The sequence below is a fragment of the Gymnoscopelus braueri genome, assembly GCF_963280865.1.
Source record: "Gymnoscopelus braueri genome assembly, chromosome: 24".
Taxonomy (NCBI): Eukaryota; Metazoa; Chordata; class Actinopteri; order Myctophiformes; family Myctophidae; genus Gymnoscopelus; species Gymnoscopelus braueri.
In genome coordinates, this window is record NC_137626.1 from 25,681,553 (window position 1) to 25,697,437 (window position 15,885).

A 15,885-nucleotide genomic window follows, 5' to 3' on the forward strand; every position below is an offset into this window, starting at 1 on the left:
AACTACTCTGATACACAGGTGGTGTTGGACTGCACTGAACTGCGTTGCCAAACACCAAACTCTCTTCTCCTTCAGAGTGAGGTGTTCTCCAACTACAAATCACATTGTACCTTTAAAGGGTTAATTGGAATTGCCCCTCATGGTGCAATAACCTTTGTGTCAGCTCTTTATGCAGGCTCCATCAGCGATAAAGAGATCCTGAAGCAGAGTGGCATCGTGCCTCTCCTCAAACCAACAATGGCCATCATGGTAGACAAGGGTTTCCTTGTGGAGGACTGTGTTCCCTGTAAGGTGCACATACCTGCCTTCCTGTCCAAGAGAGCACAACTGTCTGCACTAGAGGTTAGGCAGACACAGTCTATTGCAAGACTGAGAATCCATGTAGAGCGCCTCATTCGAAGGGTTAAGGAGCACAAAATATTTAATACAGTAATCCCTCTTTCACTCACAGGTAGCATCAATCAACTTTACACAGTAGCCTGCCTTTTGGTTAACTATGAAAATGGGCCCTTAGTCAAAAGCTGGGTAAAAGAGATGTGATCTCAAAACCAAATGGAACTGTTTGGCAAGAAGTTCATAAACTTAAAACAAGTAATGACAAGCCAATGTTGTTTGTTCACTATTTGTGCCATGTGTACATTTAAAAACATTGTTTAAAGATAGCTGATAAACACAATTTTAGTATCATTCCTCATGTTGACATGTTTGTGACTCATTATATCATATGAACTTGAATGTACCGTTTGTTTTTGTAACTATGAAATGCAGTGATAAACCCATGTATTGCATAGACTTAAAACTACTTAAAATTGGTTATATTCTTTGTCATGTTATAAACATAGCACTGTGCAGTTCATGTTATCCATATAGATCCCACCAGTTATATAGTCAGTGACCAAATTCCATACAAAAAGCCCAAGCTTAAATGTAATAGCACCAATGAAATGACATGTGAGCAAACCATTATTAAAAAACAAACCCAGAACTTTTACTGAAATTCTGCCATTGGGAGACAACGGAGCGCTATAATTGCGCTCAGTGTTTTAAGCTGAAATAAGAAAACAATGTTGAATTGAAAAACTCTTGAATCAGATTAACTAGAATTTTGTAATGCATATATTTTTCAATTTTCACAGTAGGGTCCACAGGACCCCATTTTATGTGGGAAATGATTTGGCGACCCCACACTTCATTTACAGTACAATTTAAAAGTTTAGATAAAGCATATTTAAAAAGAAAGGATGCATTGGTAGCCTTGAATAGTAATATTTATTAGAAAATGCATTTACAAAGCTGTGATTCCTGCTGATTTTGTGACATCAACGTAGTTTAAAAGCTACGGAAAATATTTTCTGTACACATTTTCTTTGTAAATTGAAGCATACAGTATATACTGTGGCCTATCTGTTGCCAGAACCTTAATAAATAAAACTAAACAAAGGAAATGCATTTACAGGCTATGCTTTTCAAAACAAACAAAACAGACTTGATGGGGAGGATAATACTATTTATTTTCCAGTTGTCAATGTGTGTCCCCGACCAATAGTTTGAGAACCTCTGCTCTAGCCAATATTTCAAGTCAACAGCCCGTTTCATTGGCTGGGGTATTATGAACCGTTTATTACATAGATTTACTGCCCCCTAAATCTATGCCTAACCTACCTCATTTAATATACCCGGTTTTAACCTATGTCATCGCTACATTTTTGTTCACATTTTCAGTCTTTGAAACTGGATGTGTAATTTATTCAGTATTTTTTATATCCATCCACCAGTATCTTAAATATCACATACAATCAATAGAATAATCAAATGAGGATCCCAATGAAAAGCCATGGGGAAAAAATGTATCCTTGATTGTACTTCAGCTGAGCTGCATCTGGGCACGCTAATAAAAGCTCAAATTGAACATTTGGAAAGAAGCAACTGGTGGTAATACTGAAATTGGATTTAGCCCAGAAAGAAGTGAATCCATCAGTTAGTCTTATTTACTGGGAGCATCTTTATTTCACTTGTGTCAAATGTCCTGGTTTATGCCAAAAACCTCCTAGAAAACATTGTGCATCATGTGTTTGTGGCTCTTCAGTTACTGGTGCATAGAGAGGTATTTTGCCAGATAAGTATAAAAGAAAAACAAGTCACATCTCTGTTTTAGTTTGTCCAACACAGTCGTGTCTCTGTGAATACGCTGTAAAAACATGTCATCAAGGGCACAGACAACAAAATCACACCATTCCATACCCGTAATCAGCAATTGCCCCTGCACTTGCCAATAATATGCATGGCTCTCTTTCAATTTGTGTGTGCCATGGTCAACTCTGAGGTACTTGCATTCAATATAGCTTTGTGCATTTGGGCATTTAATTTCAACTAACCCAAATGATGGTCTCTCAAATGGGTCATAGACCAGCCCATCAGGTGAAGCCCCAAGCCACGGTGCATCAGGATGAACCACCAGTCCACATCTCCTTAAGTTAATGTTTTTCTGGGTTGCATAGTCCTTTAATGCACCCGTCTCCAGATCCAAGCCTCTCTTCATGAGTGTGGTTTGACGTGTTCCTCGGATGATCCTCTCAGCCAGGTTTTCTGCTGAACTCTGCCCTCTAACATGGCTTACCTCTCTAAATGTTGAAGCCGTCACCCTCTCTTTCCTGAGCGAATGCCACTCAGGCGCTGTACTTTGGCATCTTGTTACCTCTTCAATCTGGTGTGACTGAGACAAGGTCACAGACAGAGATCTCAGGTGCAACTGTTCTTGTTTAGTTGGCACAAATGTACAGTCAGTTTGATCTAGCTGGTATCCCTCTAAAGGTATTTTGGGGAATGGGGGGGCATCCTCATGGTTGATGACACAATCCTCTGATGTAGGAGGTGGCTGCTGATATGAAAGGATGCTACCAGCCTGTACTTTACCAAAGATGGAGTCTACAAGTGGTTTATCTGATGATATGGCCATAGTGCAGATTAGTGGAGTGGAGCCTGGTTTGAAGCCAGCATAGGCAGGAGTAGGGTCAAGGGATGACGGGTCTGGAAGCACACCACTGTAGGCTCTGTATAGAGTAGACCTGGAATAACAAATAAGTGATCAATAGCCATTTTTTAAACACAGTGTAGTGCAGTGTGCCTGTTTACACCAATCCAATCCACTTTATTTATAAAGCACATTTAAAACAGCCTTGAACCAGGGTGCTGTACACTAGGACTAGGTAACAAAACAATATGCTAAGAGCAAAACAATACACAATAAACCTCTCAGGATCCCAGATCCAGAGAGGAGGTGTCACCGGCTGTGCTGTAGACCGGGAGCCAGGCCCAGCCCTCACGATGTTCTCTGCTAACTTTTTTTCACTATTATTTCCTGTTTGCATATACCTTGGGCCATCACAAGTTCATACTGAACACCCCCAACTCGGGGCCGTTTGGTCTCAGGGGCCCCAAAACCCCTTTTTGGGGCATAATTAATGTTAATGGCAATATTAATTTACTAAAATTACATAAATTGTCTTACACATATGAAATTCGGCATGGAGTATCCTGACAGATAGGGGTAAGTAGCTAAATAGGATTCTGGTGCTTGCTACCATTGTATTTTTAAATATGACCTACAACATCCCCAGAAACACAAAGAAAATACTGTCCGCTTGACATAACAACAAAGATGATTATTTTCCAGCACTTTATGGTGAATATCACTGCCTCACTTGTATATACAAAACTTCCCATGTCCATAAGCTTCAATTTGAGCCCAAGATGACCTTTGTATCTTGAAAATTACTTTTTCTGTAGCCAAAATTCTGCACTATACCTCAAAATTGAATATTCAGTCATAGTAGAGGCCCTAGGCAGTGGTGTGTTCTAGATTTTTTTGGAGGGTATACTATAACAATTCCCCCCCTAGTTCCTCCCACACGCACGGCACGCACGCGTGTATAATTAATGAATGTAAAAAAATTGCTCGAGCTCCGCGCGCGTTTCTGCCCCGCAAACTCGGCCAGGCCCACTCAGGCCCAGTTTCACAGTAACACTGAGTACACTTACAATATGCTTTATACTGATTTTCTACTGTTTCTAATGTTAATCACCCTGTAACTCAACCACTTCGGAGCTGCTTTTAGCCTTAGATGCATTTTTTTTAATTTTATTATTACCATAGAAGTGCAACTGCAAGCATTGTTATAAACAAATGCTGGTTAGGCTTATCAGATATAATTATAGCAGTGTTAACAGCGAGCCTTTCTGTATCTATTACAGAATAGTATTAACTTGGCATTGAAGACACAAACTGTATTGAAGATTCAAGATTTTGCTGAGCTATGACACGCAATTTGAATACTAATGAAGTACTCAATTCAGTTCAATGAAGTGAATGGCAGGTCGTTGAAATATGTGAATTCCTTCACCAGTAGCCATTAATTATCACCCCAAGAACGATAGCCACACACATGATAAGCCTTCACGGCTTCACCTCAGAGTTAGACTAGTCAGACGGTCAGACCACATTCTTGCTGTTTGTATTGCTGCCCCCCAGCCCAGCCACTCCTGGGTGCAGCGTATCAGATGCGTATCAACGTATGAGATACGCTGTTTCGAACCGTTTTTGGATGTATACGGTGGCGACGAAAAAAATCTGCAGGCCATACTGCGTATACAGCGTACCACGGTAGAACACATCACTGGGCCTAGGAGGGGTCCACGCACGATTGCTTATTTATTTATTTTTCTAGTTTGGATTTTTGGCATCCATAGGACCCCTAATACAGGGATTTTGATCATCCCAAGAAAAAAAGTGGTCCAAAGTGTTTTTTTTTTCCAATGTTTTATTATCCCTATGAGACCTGCAGGATTGCTGGCTGGAACGCTGGCGAGACGGTCTTTCGGAGACTTTGGCAGGCTCAAATTTAGACGTAGCCCAAATATAGAGATATCATTTGATTCTAGACAACCTCAGGTTTCCAATGAGACCAACCTTGTCATGCTAGACCACATTTTGGCGAGGGAAAAACAGCCCTCACCATTTTCCAAATCTCATGCAGTTTTGGGCAAGAACCATGCAGTTTTTTGCACCAGGTACAAATATGTAATTTCTGCCTATTGTAAAAAGGAGACCACTTTACTGTATCTATAGCTGTATGAGACCACTGTACTTAATCTATTACTGATATGAGACCACTGTACTGCATCTATAGCTGTATGAGACCACTGTACTGCATCTATTGCTATATGAGACCACTGTACTGCATCTATAGCTGTATGAGACCATAACTGTATTGCATCTAGACCACTGTGCTGCATCTATATCCCACTGTACTGAATCTATAAACCACTGTACTGAATCTATAAACCATTGTACTGCATCTATAGACCAATGGTCTATAGATCACAACAGTGGTCTACAGATGTAGTATAGTGGTCTACAGATGCACTACAGTAGTCTACAGATGCACTAGCGTGGTCTACAGATGCACTGTGGTGGTCTACAGATCACGACAACGGTCTACAGATGCAGTATAGTGGTCTATAGATACAGTAGTTCAGCGCTACTCAACCCGCGGGCCGCATGCGGCATATTTGTACTGCGTGCAGAATGGTTCTTGCCCAAAACTGAATGAGATTTGGAAAGTGGTGATGGCTGTTTTTCCCTCGCCAAAATGTGTTCTAGCATGACAAGGTTGGTCCCATTGGAAACCTGAGGTTGTCTAGAATCAAAGGATATCTCTATCTTTGGGCTACGTCTAAATTTGAGCGTGCCACAGTCTCTGAAAGACAGTCTCGCCGGCGTTCCAGCCAGCAATCCCGCAGGTCTCATAGGGGTAATAAAACATTGAAAAAAAACACACTTTTTTTCTTGGGATGATCAAAATCCCTATATTAGAGGTCCTATGGATGCCAAAAATCCAAACTAGAAAAATAGACAATAAGCAATCGCACGTGGACCCCTCCTAGGGCCTCTACTATGACTGAATATTACATTTTCTCCGATTTGATGTATAGTGCAGAATTTTGGCTACAGAAAGAGTAATTTTCAAGATACAAAGGTCATCTTGGGCTCAAATTGAAGCTTAGGGACATGGGAGGTGTTCTATATACAAGTGAGGCAGTGATATTCACCATAAAGTGCTGGAAAATAATCATCTTTGTTGTTATTTGTCAAGCGGACAGTTTTTTTGTGTGTGTTTCTGGGGATGTTGTAGGTCATATTTAAAAATACAATGGTAGCAAGCACCAGAATCCTATTTTGCTACTTACCCCTATGTGTCAGGATAGTCTATGCCGAATTTCATATGTGTAAGACAATTTATGTAATTTTAGTAAATTAATATTGCCATTTACATTAATTTCGCCCCAAAAAGGGGTTTTGGGGCCCCTGAGACCAAATGGCCCCGAGTTGGGGGTGTTCAGTATGAACTTGTGATGGCCCAAGGTATATGCAAACAGGAAATAATAGTGAAAAAAAGTTAGCAGAGAACATCCTGAGGGTTGGGCTTGGCTCCTGGTCTACTGGGTCTGGGTCTGAAGCAATGCTTACCTGATTCCACTTGCTGAAGTAGCACCTGGTTTGGGCTTCACGACCACCATGGCATCAACTGGTCCTGGCTTTACTCCCTATTTATTAAGAGGCTATTAATAAACAGGTTATAGCAATTAAACATTATGAAAGATCTTTAAATAATACAAACCATTGTTCGAGGCTTATGCCATTTTTGTTCAGTCTCGGTGCATGAAAGGACAGGAGGGACAACAGACATGCCACACTCTGAGTAATGGGCTGTCTGGTATAGCAAGGCTACCAAGTGGTTGCACAACCCAGTGCCAGCCACACACGAACAGAAGCTATTAACCAACTGGATCTGAATCCCGTAAGGTCATCTGAAACACACACACACACACACACACACACACACACACACACACACACACACACACACACACACACACACACACACACACACACACACACACACACACACACACACACACACACACACACACACACACACACACACACACACACACACACAATGAATCAACTTATAATGGCTATCTCAAGTAGATCTGTTGCAAAGCAATACATCTGGAAAAGTTAAAGATGACAGGACAGTTTTGAGGTGGCACAACATAAGCAGTTTAAAAGATAGCTGAGTGAATGAAAGGGCACTGTTTCTCCATTTCATGCCATAAAAATTTGGGGGAAACTTTACACATCTTGTTTATTTTACAACCAAGATACTACCTACATTCCTTTGTTTACAGTGTTGTGAACAGACCAGAAACCATCACACTCAGCTACCATCTAACTGCATTACCACTGTTTCAGCTGCAGTTTAGTTTTTTTTCTTTTCTTAAAGCTGATATTCATGCAGTGATCATGAATATCACTGACTGCATTATGTTTTATTCACTAATCTGATCAACAATACTACCTCAACATAAACTCTTTGCCTCAATGGTTGGCCAAGCTGAAACATGGTAGAACAAAAAAAGAACATGCATGCTTCGAACTGAACTTTGGTTTAACAGCAGTGGAAGAAGTACTCAGATACTTTCCTCAAGTAAAAGTAGCAATACCACAATATAAAAAATACTTTGTTACAAGTAAAAGGCCTGTGTTCAAAATGTTACTTGAGTAAAAGTACAAAAGTATTGGGATCAAAATATACTTTAAAGTACCAAAAGTAAAAGTACTAAAGTATTTGAAAATAGCAGATCTACAAGCTCACAATGCATCGCGATGCAACCCGTTGTGAGCTTGTAGATCGGCTATTTTCAAATAGCCTATGTATAAAAGTACAGTACTTGAGTAAATGTACTTATTTACTTCCACTACTGTTTAACGGTAAAAAAAAAAAACAAGACATGCTTTGAACATAGTCTCAAAAACAGCCACTGTTGACTCACACAATGTTCAAATGCTTCAGTCATACAGCATTCAAAGATAGTGGGACAGTCTGGCTTCAGAGACTACTTTGAACAGAACTTTGAACAGAACTTTGAACGTGTCAACGTGACACTTTTGTTATTGTTATTACTCGGAGCTGGTGTGGCTTCTCAGCTTTCTTCATAGAGCGGTAGCAGTGAGCTCTTACAGAGACCTCATTTGTGACCCTGTTTTTACATGACACTTAAACACAAACATACAAACATTTATACTGATAGGGGACATTACTATTTACGTGATTATATAAAACTGGAACTTAGCAAGCAGTCATGGCAGCATAATAATATAGCGTTAGCAAGCACAACTGGTGTAGTGTGTACTGTAGCTGCTAACGTTAGCGATATACATACCTTCATAGTTGCAGAGATAAGAAGACACATAAAACTTGAAACCTTTCTCAAGTTTACTCTGCGGTGTTTCAGTACACATCCGAGCTAGTCTTCGCACATCATTTACTGTAAGTCTTGGCAGTTCTAGTAAACAACGGGTGAACCGCGATGATTCCTCCATTGTTGTGGTCCTCTTCAGTTTAAAATGGACTGTTTGCTGAAGACTCGGACTCTTGTTTTCTAGGTTGTAAAGTTGTCTCTTCGGATATTAGCTACCCACCTCTTGTTTAGTTATTTGTCTTTTGGAATCGGTGGAAAATGAAAACTTGTCTGTAGTCTGTAGGCTTCACTACACAGTGGTATGGTGCAGTACACGTCCTCCCGTTTTTGAAAGGAGATTTTAAGACGCTACGAACCTATGGCAAAACATAAACGTCGACATACAAATAATAAAACGTATAAAAGACCATAATATAAGATAATCAAATCAAATAATGTCGTTTATACCGTTTTGTTTGCTATAATATGACGACTGTACACCCACTATCATTGGAGTGGACCGGGACCGGAAGTTGACTGGCGGCCCGAGTCGAATGCGGAAGAGGTGTGTGCATATAGGCTATTATGTTATGCTACTAAATGGATCTCGACCTTCCATTGTTGGCGTGTTCAATTGATTGATGGTACAATGATAGATTAAAAGCCTTGATTTGCATTTATTACATATAATGTTAACTCAATAGCACCACTCAGTGGCTTGTAAGTACTACTGCAAATGGCCATTCATTGTTTTAACCCATTCAATCCAGGGGACGCATCTCTGTCATTTTTTGATTTATTTGGCTATTCAAAAATAGCAGATATACAAGCTTGTAGATGTATATTTTTAAAGCGAACATTTGTAAAATATTTTGTTCCCTCCAGAAGCAAAAAATGTTCGCTTTAAAAATATATATTCAAAGATTTTTCTAAAATAGCAGATCTACAAGCTCATGAGCTTGTAGATCTGCAAAGACAATTATTATTGTTCTTACAGAGAACACGCGAGTATAGAAAAAAAAAAATCTACATGGAACAAGCCTAGCAGGTATGCACACACGTGGAGTCTCTACCTTGTCTCATGAGCTGGAGCTGGTGCTCATGCTTGGCTGACTCCATCTCGGTTTCCAGCTTCTCTTTGGCCTCTCTGATGTTTAAGTCCACCTGCTCCCTCTGCTGCTTCTCCAACTCGTCCAGAGCCTTCCAACGAGACGCGTACTCAAACTCAAAGGTGCCTGGCTGGGCGAAGCGTGGTGGCTGCTCTCTCTCTCTGGAAAAGAAAACACACAGAACATTAAATACTGAGAACAAGAGTACCGTCCCAGCAGACAATAAACCTTTAATTTGGATTCAACTACTAGTATCAGTCAAAGGTTTGGACACCTTCTCATTTACCCGGCTAACCGGGTCCCCGGTTCTGATACGATAGCAGCACCACAGCAATGAACAGTTCTGTTCACCCCGATTGTAATGTAAAGACTAATAATGTAAAATGCTCAGCACCTAATTTCCATGAATGACCTTGCACTTTTGCAATGGAAATGAAGCATTGGACAACACATAGATAAGATAGAAAGCCATGGGTCCCTGAAAAACACAGTCAGGAACCAGTGTTATAACTAAGCCATCTATGCATTTGCACTCCACATACTTGTGATTGTATGTATGCTTTTTCTGCAGGAGTTTCTCTGGCAGTCCATCCTCGTCATCCAGCTGCTCTCTGGGCTCCACAATGACTGGACGAGGGGTGCTGGGGAGGGCAATGCAAAAGGTTTAAACAGACTCTACATACAGTTATTATAAGGTACACACATACTTCAGTGCTGTCTCACTGAAGGGTTTACACTCATGCAAGGCTAACGTACCGACAGTGATAGGCAAAGGGACGATTCATGGCCGAGTGCTCCGTCTTATGACCTACCTGTATAGGGAGGTTACCACCATAGTTTGTTCAGACCCTATAATAATGCAGAGCACCTCGCCATTATTACTGTAGGTTCATCAATTACATTTTATTATAATTCCACATAAAAAAGAAGCTGTCCAAAGACACTTTACATGTAAAGCAGGGACCCAACATTTGTCCCCCCCAGAGAGAGCCAAGGAAAACTCTGCTTTGGCAAATGATGATGCAATCTTTACACAGATAATGCCATTTAAATGGACATTCAAATAACCATCATGAGGTCTTTTAAACTCCTTGTTGTGGACACATTGCAACATCCACTGCAACATCTGTCTGTATTATTTGATTGATCTTTTTATAGATTTGTACAGGCCAAAGTATACAAAAAAGTGCTCAAAATGGCAGAATGGAATTCATAAAGCCTGTTAGTTACAATGAACTACACAACGGATGTAGAAGTATAACATAGAAATCAGTCTATCTAATGTAATCTAATTATCTCTGTGAAAAACATTCCATTATTGAGTCTAGTCAACTGAAAATAAGAGTACCCGCAACACACAAGTCTGGGATTCATACTCATGCTTTGCATGTTGTAGTACAAAAGGATATACTTTATTTATGCAATAATTGAACTAAATTCCATCTAAAAAGTTGCAGACTCCTTTTTATCACACACACACACACACACACACACACACACACACGCCTCTTACGTGGTGAGCAGCAGCGCCCCCTCATTGCAGCGGTCCAGGGCTTTGCGAGCAGTTGGTTTGTTGGCAAATTCCACAAAGCCCTTTCCTGTTGGACGCCCACGGTCATCCACCACCACAACGGCTCGTTCTACTGGCCCAAACTCAGCAAATGCCTGCGGATTCATAATGGTTTAGAAATCAGACCATTTAAAAAAAGATCAGAATAATTTCATTGAGGTGTTTGTATGGTAGGAGGCGAGTTGGAATGACAAATGCAATTACAAAGCACTGGAGAAAACAAATTAAAACAATTATAAAAGCGATGAGCAAACGTGCACAAATGCATTTTTGCACAGTTTGTTTGACTACCTCTTCCAGCAGCTCGTTTGTAACCACGGGAGACAGATTGCGCACAGTGAGTGCAGAGCCATGTGTAGCAAAACGGATCCTTATAGGTCGGTTTTTCAAGACGGTCCCGTCCAGCTCTGCCTTGGCAATCTCTGCCAGTGTACGGGTTTCCTGTGACACAGAGTAACATGGAGGATTTAAAAAAAAAAAATCCTATACCTCAAAAGAATCTTACTTCAGGAACAATTGTTAGATAATTCAGGTCTACTGTATGGTTGAAATGAATTAAAAAATATTATCCCTTAGAAATGTTGCAAGAGCCTCATTTTGACCATGCAAAATTTATGCTAAACAATACACTGCAGGCAAATAGGATTATGGTAAATAGTATACACTGTGTATTCGGCAATAACATGTGTCGGGCTCTTTAGTAGTATTAAGCAACACTTTACTCATTAAGATATCCACCAGAAATTACTTCACCTATTACTCCATGAAAAAAAGTAGTGTGTTACACCATTTTTGCATCAATTGTAAATAATTAATGTAATAAGGGACAGGAACGGTAACGATGTTCTTCTTGCTATGGCAGAGAAAATGTTACATTTCCTGTTTACTAAAGTATGCATGATGGCCTATGGCGCCTACAATTTTGTTTTAGCATGACAGTAGCGACAACCGCCTACAGCTGAATTTTCTGTGGAAACATACAGGTATGTAACAAGCACACTATACACGCTATAGTGAAAAATGTTTCAGTATTGAGCCACTGCATGTTGGACCACTATGACTGATGAAAACAATCTTGACTGTTGGATATTTTAAAATACTTTGCGGACTAGTGCAGAGCATTGGGATCTGAGGCATTAATCAGGGGGTACCAATGCGCCACCAACAGCAGGGGTACCCTGCGCCACCTAGTAGAGTACGGTGAAGTACCAGGCCATCACCACGGAGCCTAGGGGTTTGAATCCACCGCGGTGCATCCGGTTTGGCCAAGAAGCGTCTATAACAGCGCTACTCAACCCGCGGCCCGCGGGCCGCATGCGGCCCCAACACAGCGTTTTTTTTTTTTAAGCACAGGATAAAAATATACATATCCGTTCAAATATATGGGTTGCTAAAACATTTTTCCAAAAAAAACAGACAGACATACATACAGGTGCGTCAATTGTTACAGGTATAATGCATAGTTTTCTATGCATTTCGGGTTTTTGGGGGTGTTTGACCCCCACATTTTACCGGCCGCGCGGCTTTTCCGCGCGCCCAGGATAGGTGTCCCTTATTTCAATCTCTGGGAGTTGGCAACCCTAACCTTGCCATACCTTAGCTTTTGCTGAACTGATGCCACTGGACATACACACAAAATAAACTGGTACAGTGAAAAGAATATGATGTCAAAATGTACATTTTCTTGTGTGTTACAAAATCGAAAAATCCAAAATAGGACCGTCATTTTTATGGCGGCCCCTTGGACTTTTGGTATTTTGCCGAGTGGCCCCTGAGCCATCTTAAGTTGAGTAGCCCTGGTCTATAAGAACACAACTGGCTTGTGTTCAAGGAGGGAAGCCGGGCAGGGAGGGTGATATATTTGTTAATGCAAGACAGTACCCCTGCAGCTGGGGCAGCACCTGTCAGCATGGAGGGGGAGGAGTAGGACAAGGGCTCTATGTCCTCCCGGTGGGCGCTCCACACTGGCAGGTGAGCCAGTAGGGTACAACGGCAGTGGCAAGCAGTGGGAGGAATTAAATTGGCACAACTAAATTGGACGAAAAGGGGGTAAAAATAATTGGCTAATCTAAAAATCATTGCTCTGTCTACAGTTATTTCTAAACATTTCTATAGGAAAAGGGGTATATATTATTTGTAGTGATCCCCAAGGGGAAATGATGTTTCTGTGTTTGAACCAGCAGTGTTCTGCCCTAAATGAGTGCATGGTGGATTAATGTCTTGCTCAGGGACACTTCCACATGAAGCCTGCAAGTGACCACTCTACCTCCTGCCTCAAACAATCTAAATAACACATCCATTTGCACGATTAATTATAAAAACAATAATGCACCGGAAATCAGCAGTTTCATTCCTTAGTGTTGTGACACCGGCCAATTATCAAATGGTTACTGCAGAAGTAAACTGCAAAAAAGATGAGGGTTTGAATTTAGCACAAAGATATCACAACAAATTACACAATTATAAAGCAATTACAATATCAGATTTCTGAAATAGGCCCTACTTCAAAATGACACTTCTTTCAGTCTTACAAGACATTCTGACATGTGACGTGTGATATAAATACCGGAAGAAGGTATTACTTACATACAAAGCCTACATACATAATGTATGTATCTAAATAATACATGCATTCTATTACTAACCTTAGATCAATAGATCATAGATGTATTTTATCGGGTCTGACTTTTACTTTCGGTAATAGATCATCATAGATATGCAAATGTCTAAATCAATAAAATACATCTATGATAGTCTTGATCCAAGGCATACATACAAATCTATTTGCATTTGCATGATTATAAAGATAATAATGCACCAGAATCATTCATACATACATACACCTTTATATACACACATACAGACAGCAGCAAATCATTCATGCGAGTCCTCCATCTAATCAGAAGTCAGAATTTGACAGGTTAGTGAATAATTTGGTGCAACACCGTTACCATGAGCAACGCTCTTCCTGCTACAACAAACAGTAAAAAACAACAACAAAAAACTAAATTTTATTGCAAGCAAATTGAAATTACCAGGCGAATGAAGCCGAATCCGTGGTCTCGGTTGATGAACACCTCGTTCACCTCGCCGTACTTGGAGAACATCTTCTTGAAGGCCTCTTCGGAGATGTCCGTGGGCAGGTTGCCCACGAACAGACGGCAGCGCTGCGTGAACGTCTTCTCCCACGGCCTCCGCATGCTCTTCAGGTCCAGGATCATCTCCCGCGCCAGATTCTGTGTGACAAACAAATTATTTAATATTTATTATTATATTTTATTTATATTATAAATAAACATATTTTCCCAAAGCATTTTGAAATTGAAAAAAGGGAAACTTTGAGGGGGGGGGGGGGTAGGTGGACAAATACACATGAATTTGGGGGTCCTTGACATGAAAATGTTTCAGAACCACTGGTTTAAGCAACATTTGGAAACAAGCCCAAATTAGCAACTACACTTTAGAAACAAGCCCAAAAAAACACAACCCAGAACTAGCCAATATTTCCAAGCAACTTTACAGAAAAACAAGCCCAAAGTCGCTTACGCTTATTATAATATAGATATAGATGACATTTTACAAAACAACAAATGTCTTAATTCATCATAATGGGGCAGTAAACCCAAAAATGAACCTCACTTTCAATTTCCTCCAAATCACACACAAACTCTATTCTCCTCAGCAGTACCAATGAATCTACCTGTTTCTATATGGCTAATGGTAAGGTAGAATCTAACTATGCACAAAAAAGATCTTTGACTAATAAGCGGACATGGCAACATGCCTGACAATCAAACAGTCGGCTATTTGAAAATAGCAGATCTCCAATACTTGTAGATCTGCTATTTTCAAAAACTCTTGAAATAAAATGTGGAATATTTGGAATATTTTTTTTGAAACATTCTAACAACACAAATGCTCCCCAGCCTCCCTGGGGCACAAAACATTTATGAAAATATTTGGGAACCACTGGTTTCAAAAAAGTGTAAGCAAGCCTAAATAAGCAAGTAGAACAAGCCCAAAAAACTGCAACCACCCATTTTTACAAGCAACTTTACAGAAAAAGAAGCACAAGGTCGCTTATACTAAACGGAAATGGCAACACTGCTCGTAATTTTTGATTTTCGATTTCTACTCGTTTATATGATGTTTTTGCATAGTATTGAATATGTGTCAGTCATTAAATGTTTCGATGAATTGAGTACAGAAGATCCCAGTGGAAACAAGGCATAGTGCTTTCTTGGGTTTAAAAATTATCTTAACGGACCTTGTATTGAACTGTACTTACCTGAGCTTGTCTTTGCAAACTATTAAAGTAATCAATCAATCAATCAATCAATAAGCGCGGACATGGCAACACTGACCGGGCCTTCCCCGCTGCCCTCCTCCTCGTCCTCCGGTCTTGCCTGTGGAGGCGGCGGCGTGGGGCCCTCTTTGTTCGGCCCTCTCTGCTGCTGCTCCCCGGGGGACTCGGTGCCGCCGCGTCTCGGCGGTGGTTGGGGGGAGTTGCTGTTGTTGTTGTTGCCCTGCTGTTGCTGCATGCTCACTTGCTTCAAATTTCGGTTCGCCATTCTTTTACTCAGACTTGGGAGTGTTGTTGTTGGATATAATTATTTGTTCTAATGTGAATGAAAAAACCCGTGTCGACGCTCCGGAGCTTCTGTCAGCTAAATGTTCGGTGCAGCAAGATGGCAGGGTTGCCAGATCGGAATGACAGTTTCCAGCCCAAGCAGCCCTTAAAACCAGCCCATTGCAATAAAAACCAGCCCACATGCACTCTCATGCACGCGGTTGAAGGTATATATATATATATATATATATATATATATATATATATATATATATATATATATATATATATAGTTTTAAAATCTAGGCTACCAGCCTTATACTGTAGGTACC

The 15,885-nt window shown here is 40.5% G+C and overlaps 2 protein-coding genes across 5 annotated transcripts in view; both read right to left on the reverse strand.

Annotated features, from left to right (window-relative positions):
- The window catches only part of LOC308080827 (paraspeckle component 1-like), a 49,883-nt gene extending 34,229 nt beyond the window's left edge, over window positions 1-15,654 (reverse strand). For all 4 annotated transcript variants that reach the window (XR_013932748.1, XM_080422849.1, XM_080422848.1 and 1 more), the window contains exons 1-6: window positions 15,348-15,654; window positions 14,019-14,219; window positions 11,275-11,424; window positions 10,927-11,078; window positions 9,956-10,054; window positions 9,378-9,574 (exon numbers count right to left, since the gene is read on the reverse strand). Coding sequence is in view for 3 of the 4 variants with exons in the window: in XM_080422849.1 (XP_080278975.1) it covers window positions 9,378-9,574; window positions 9,956-10,054; window positions 10,927-11,078; window positions 11,275-11,424; window positions 14,019-14,219; window positions 15,348-15,554 (1,006 nt within the window). In the remaining variant the exon portion in view is untranslated. The remainder of the gene's footprint in view (window positions 1-9,377; window positions 9,575-9,955; window positions 10,055-10,926; window positions 11,079-11,274; window positions 11,425-14,018; window positions 14,220-15,347) is intronic.
- On the reverse strand, window positions 1,169-6,695 carry LOC308080828 (uncharacterized protein). The gene is made up of 3 exons (XM_080422850.1): window positions 6,678-6,695; window positions 6,527-6,603; window positions 1,169-3,065 (listed from the first exon to the last, which is right to left on the reverse strand). Exons 1-3 carry the CDS (start codon window positions 6,678-6,680, stop codon window positions 2,087-2,089), a joined length of 1,059 nt encoding a protein of 352 aa, XP_080278976.1. The 5' UTR covers window positions 6,681-6,695; the 3' UTR covers window positions 1,169-2,086.
- Window positions 15,655-15,885: the final 231 nt, after the last annotated feature.

Coding starts and splice junctions, on each gene's coding strand:
- LOC308080828 (XM_080422850.1), bottom strand. Junction 3,066..6,526: donor ACTTCAGCAAGTGGAATCAG/GTAAGCATTGCT, acceptor TTGTTATTCCAG/GTCTACTCTATACAGAGCCT.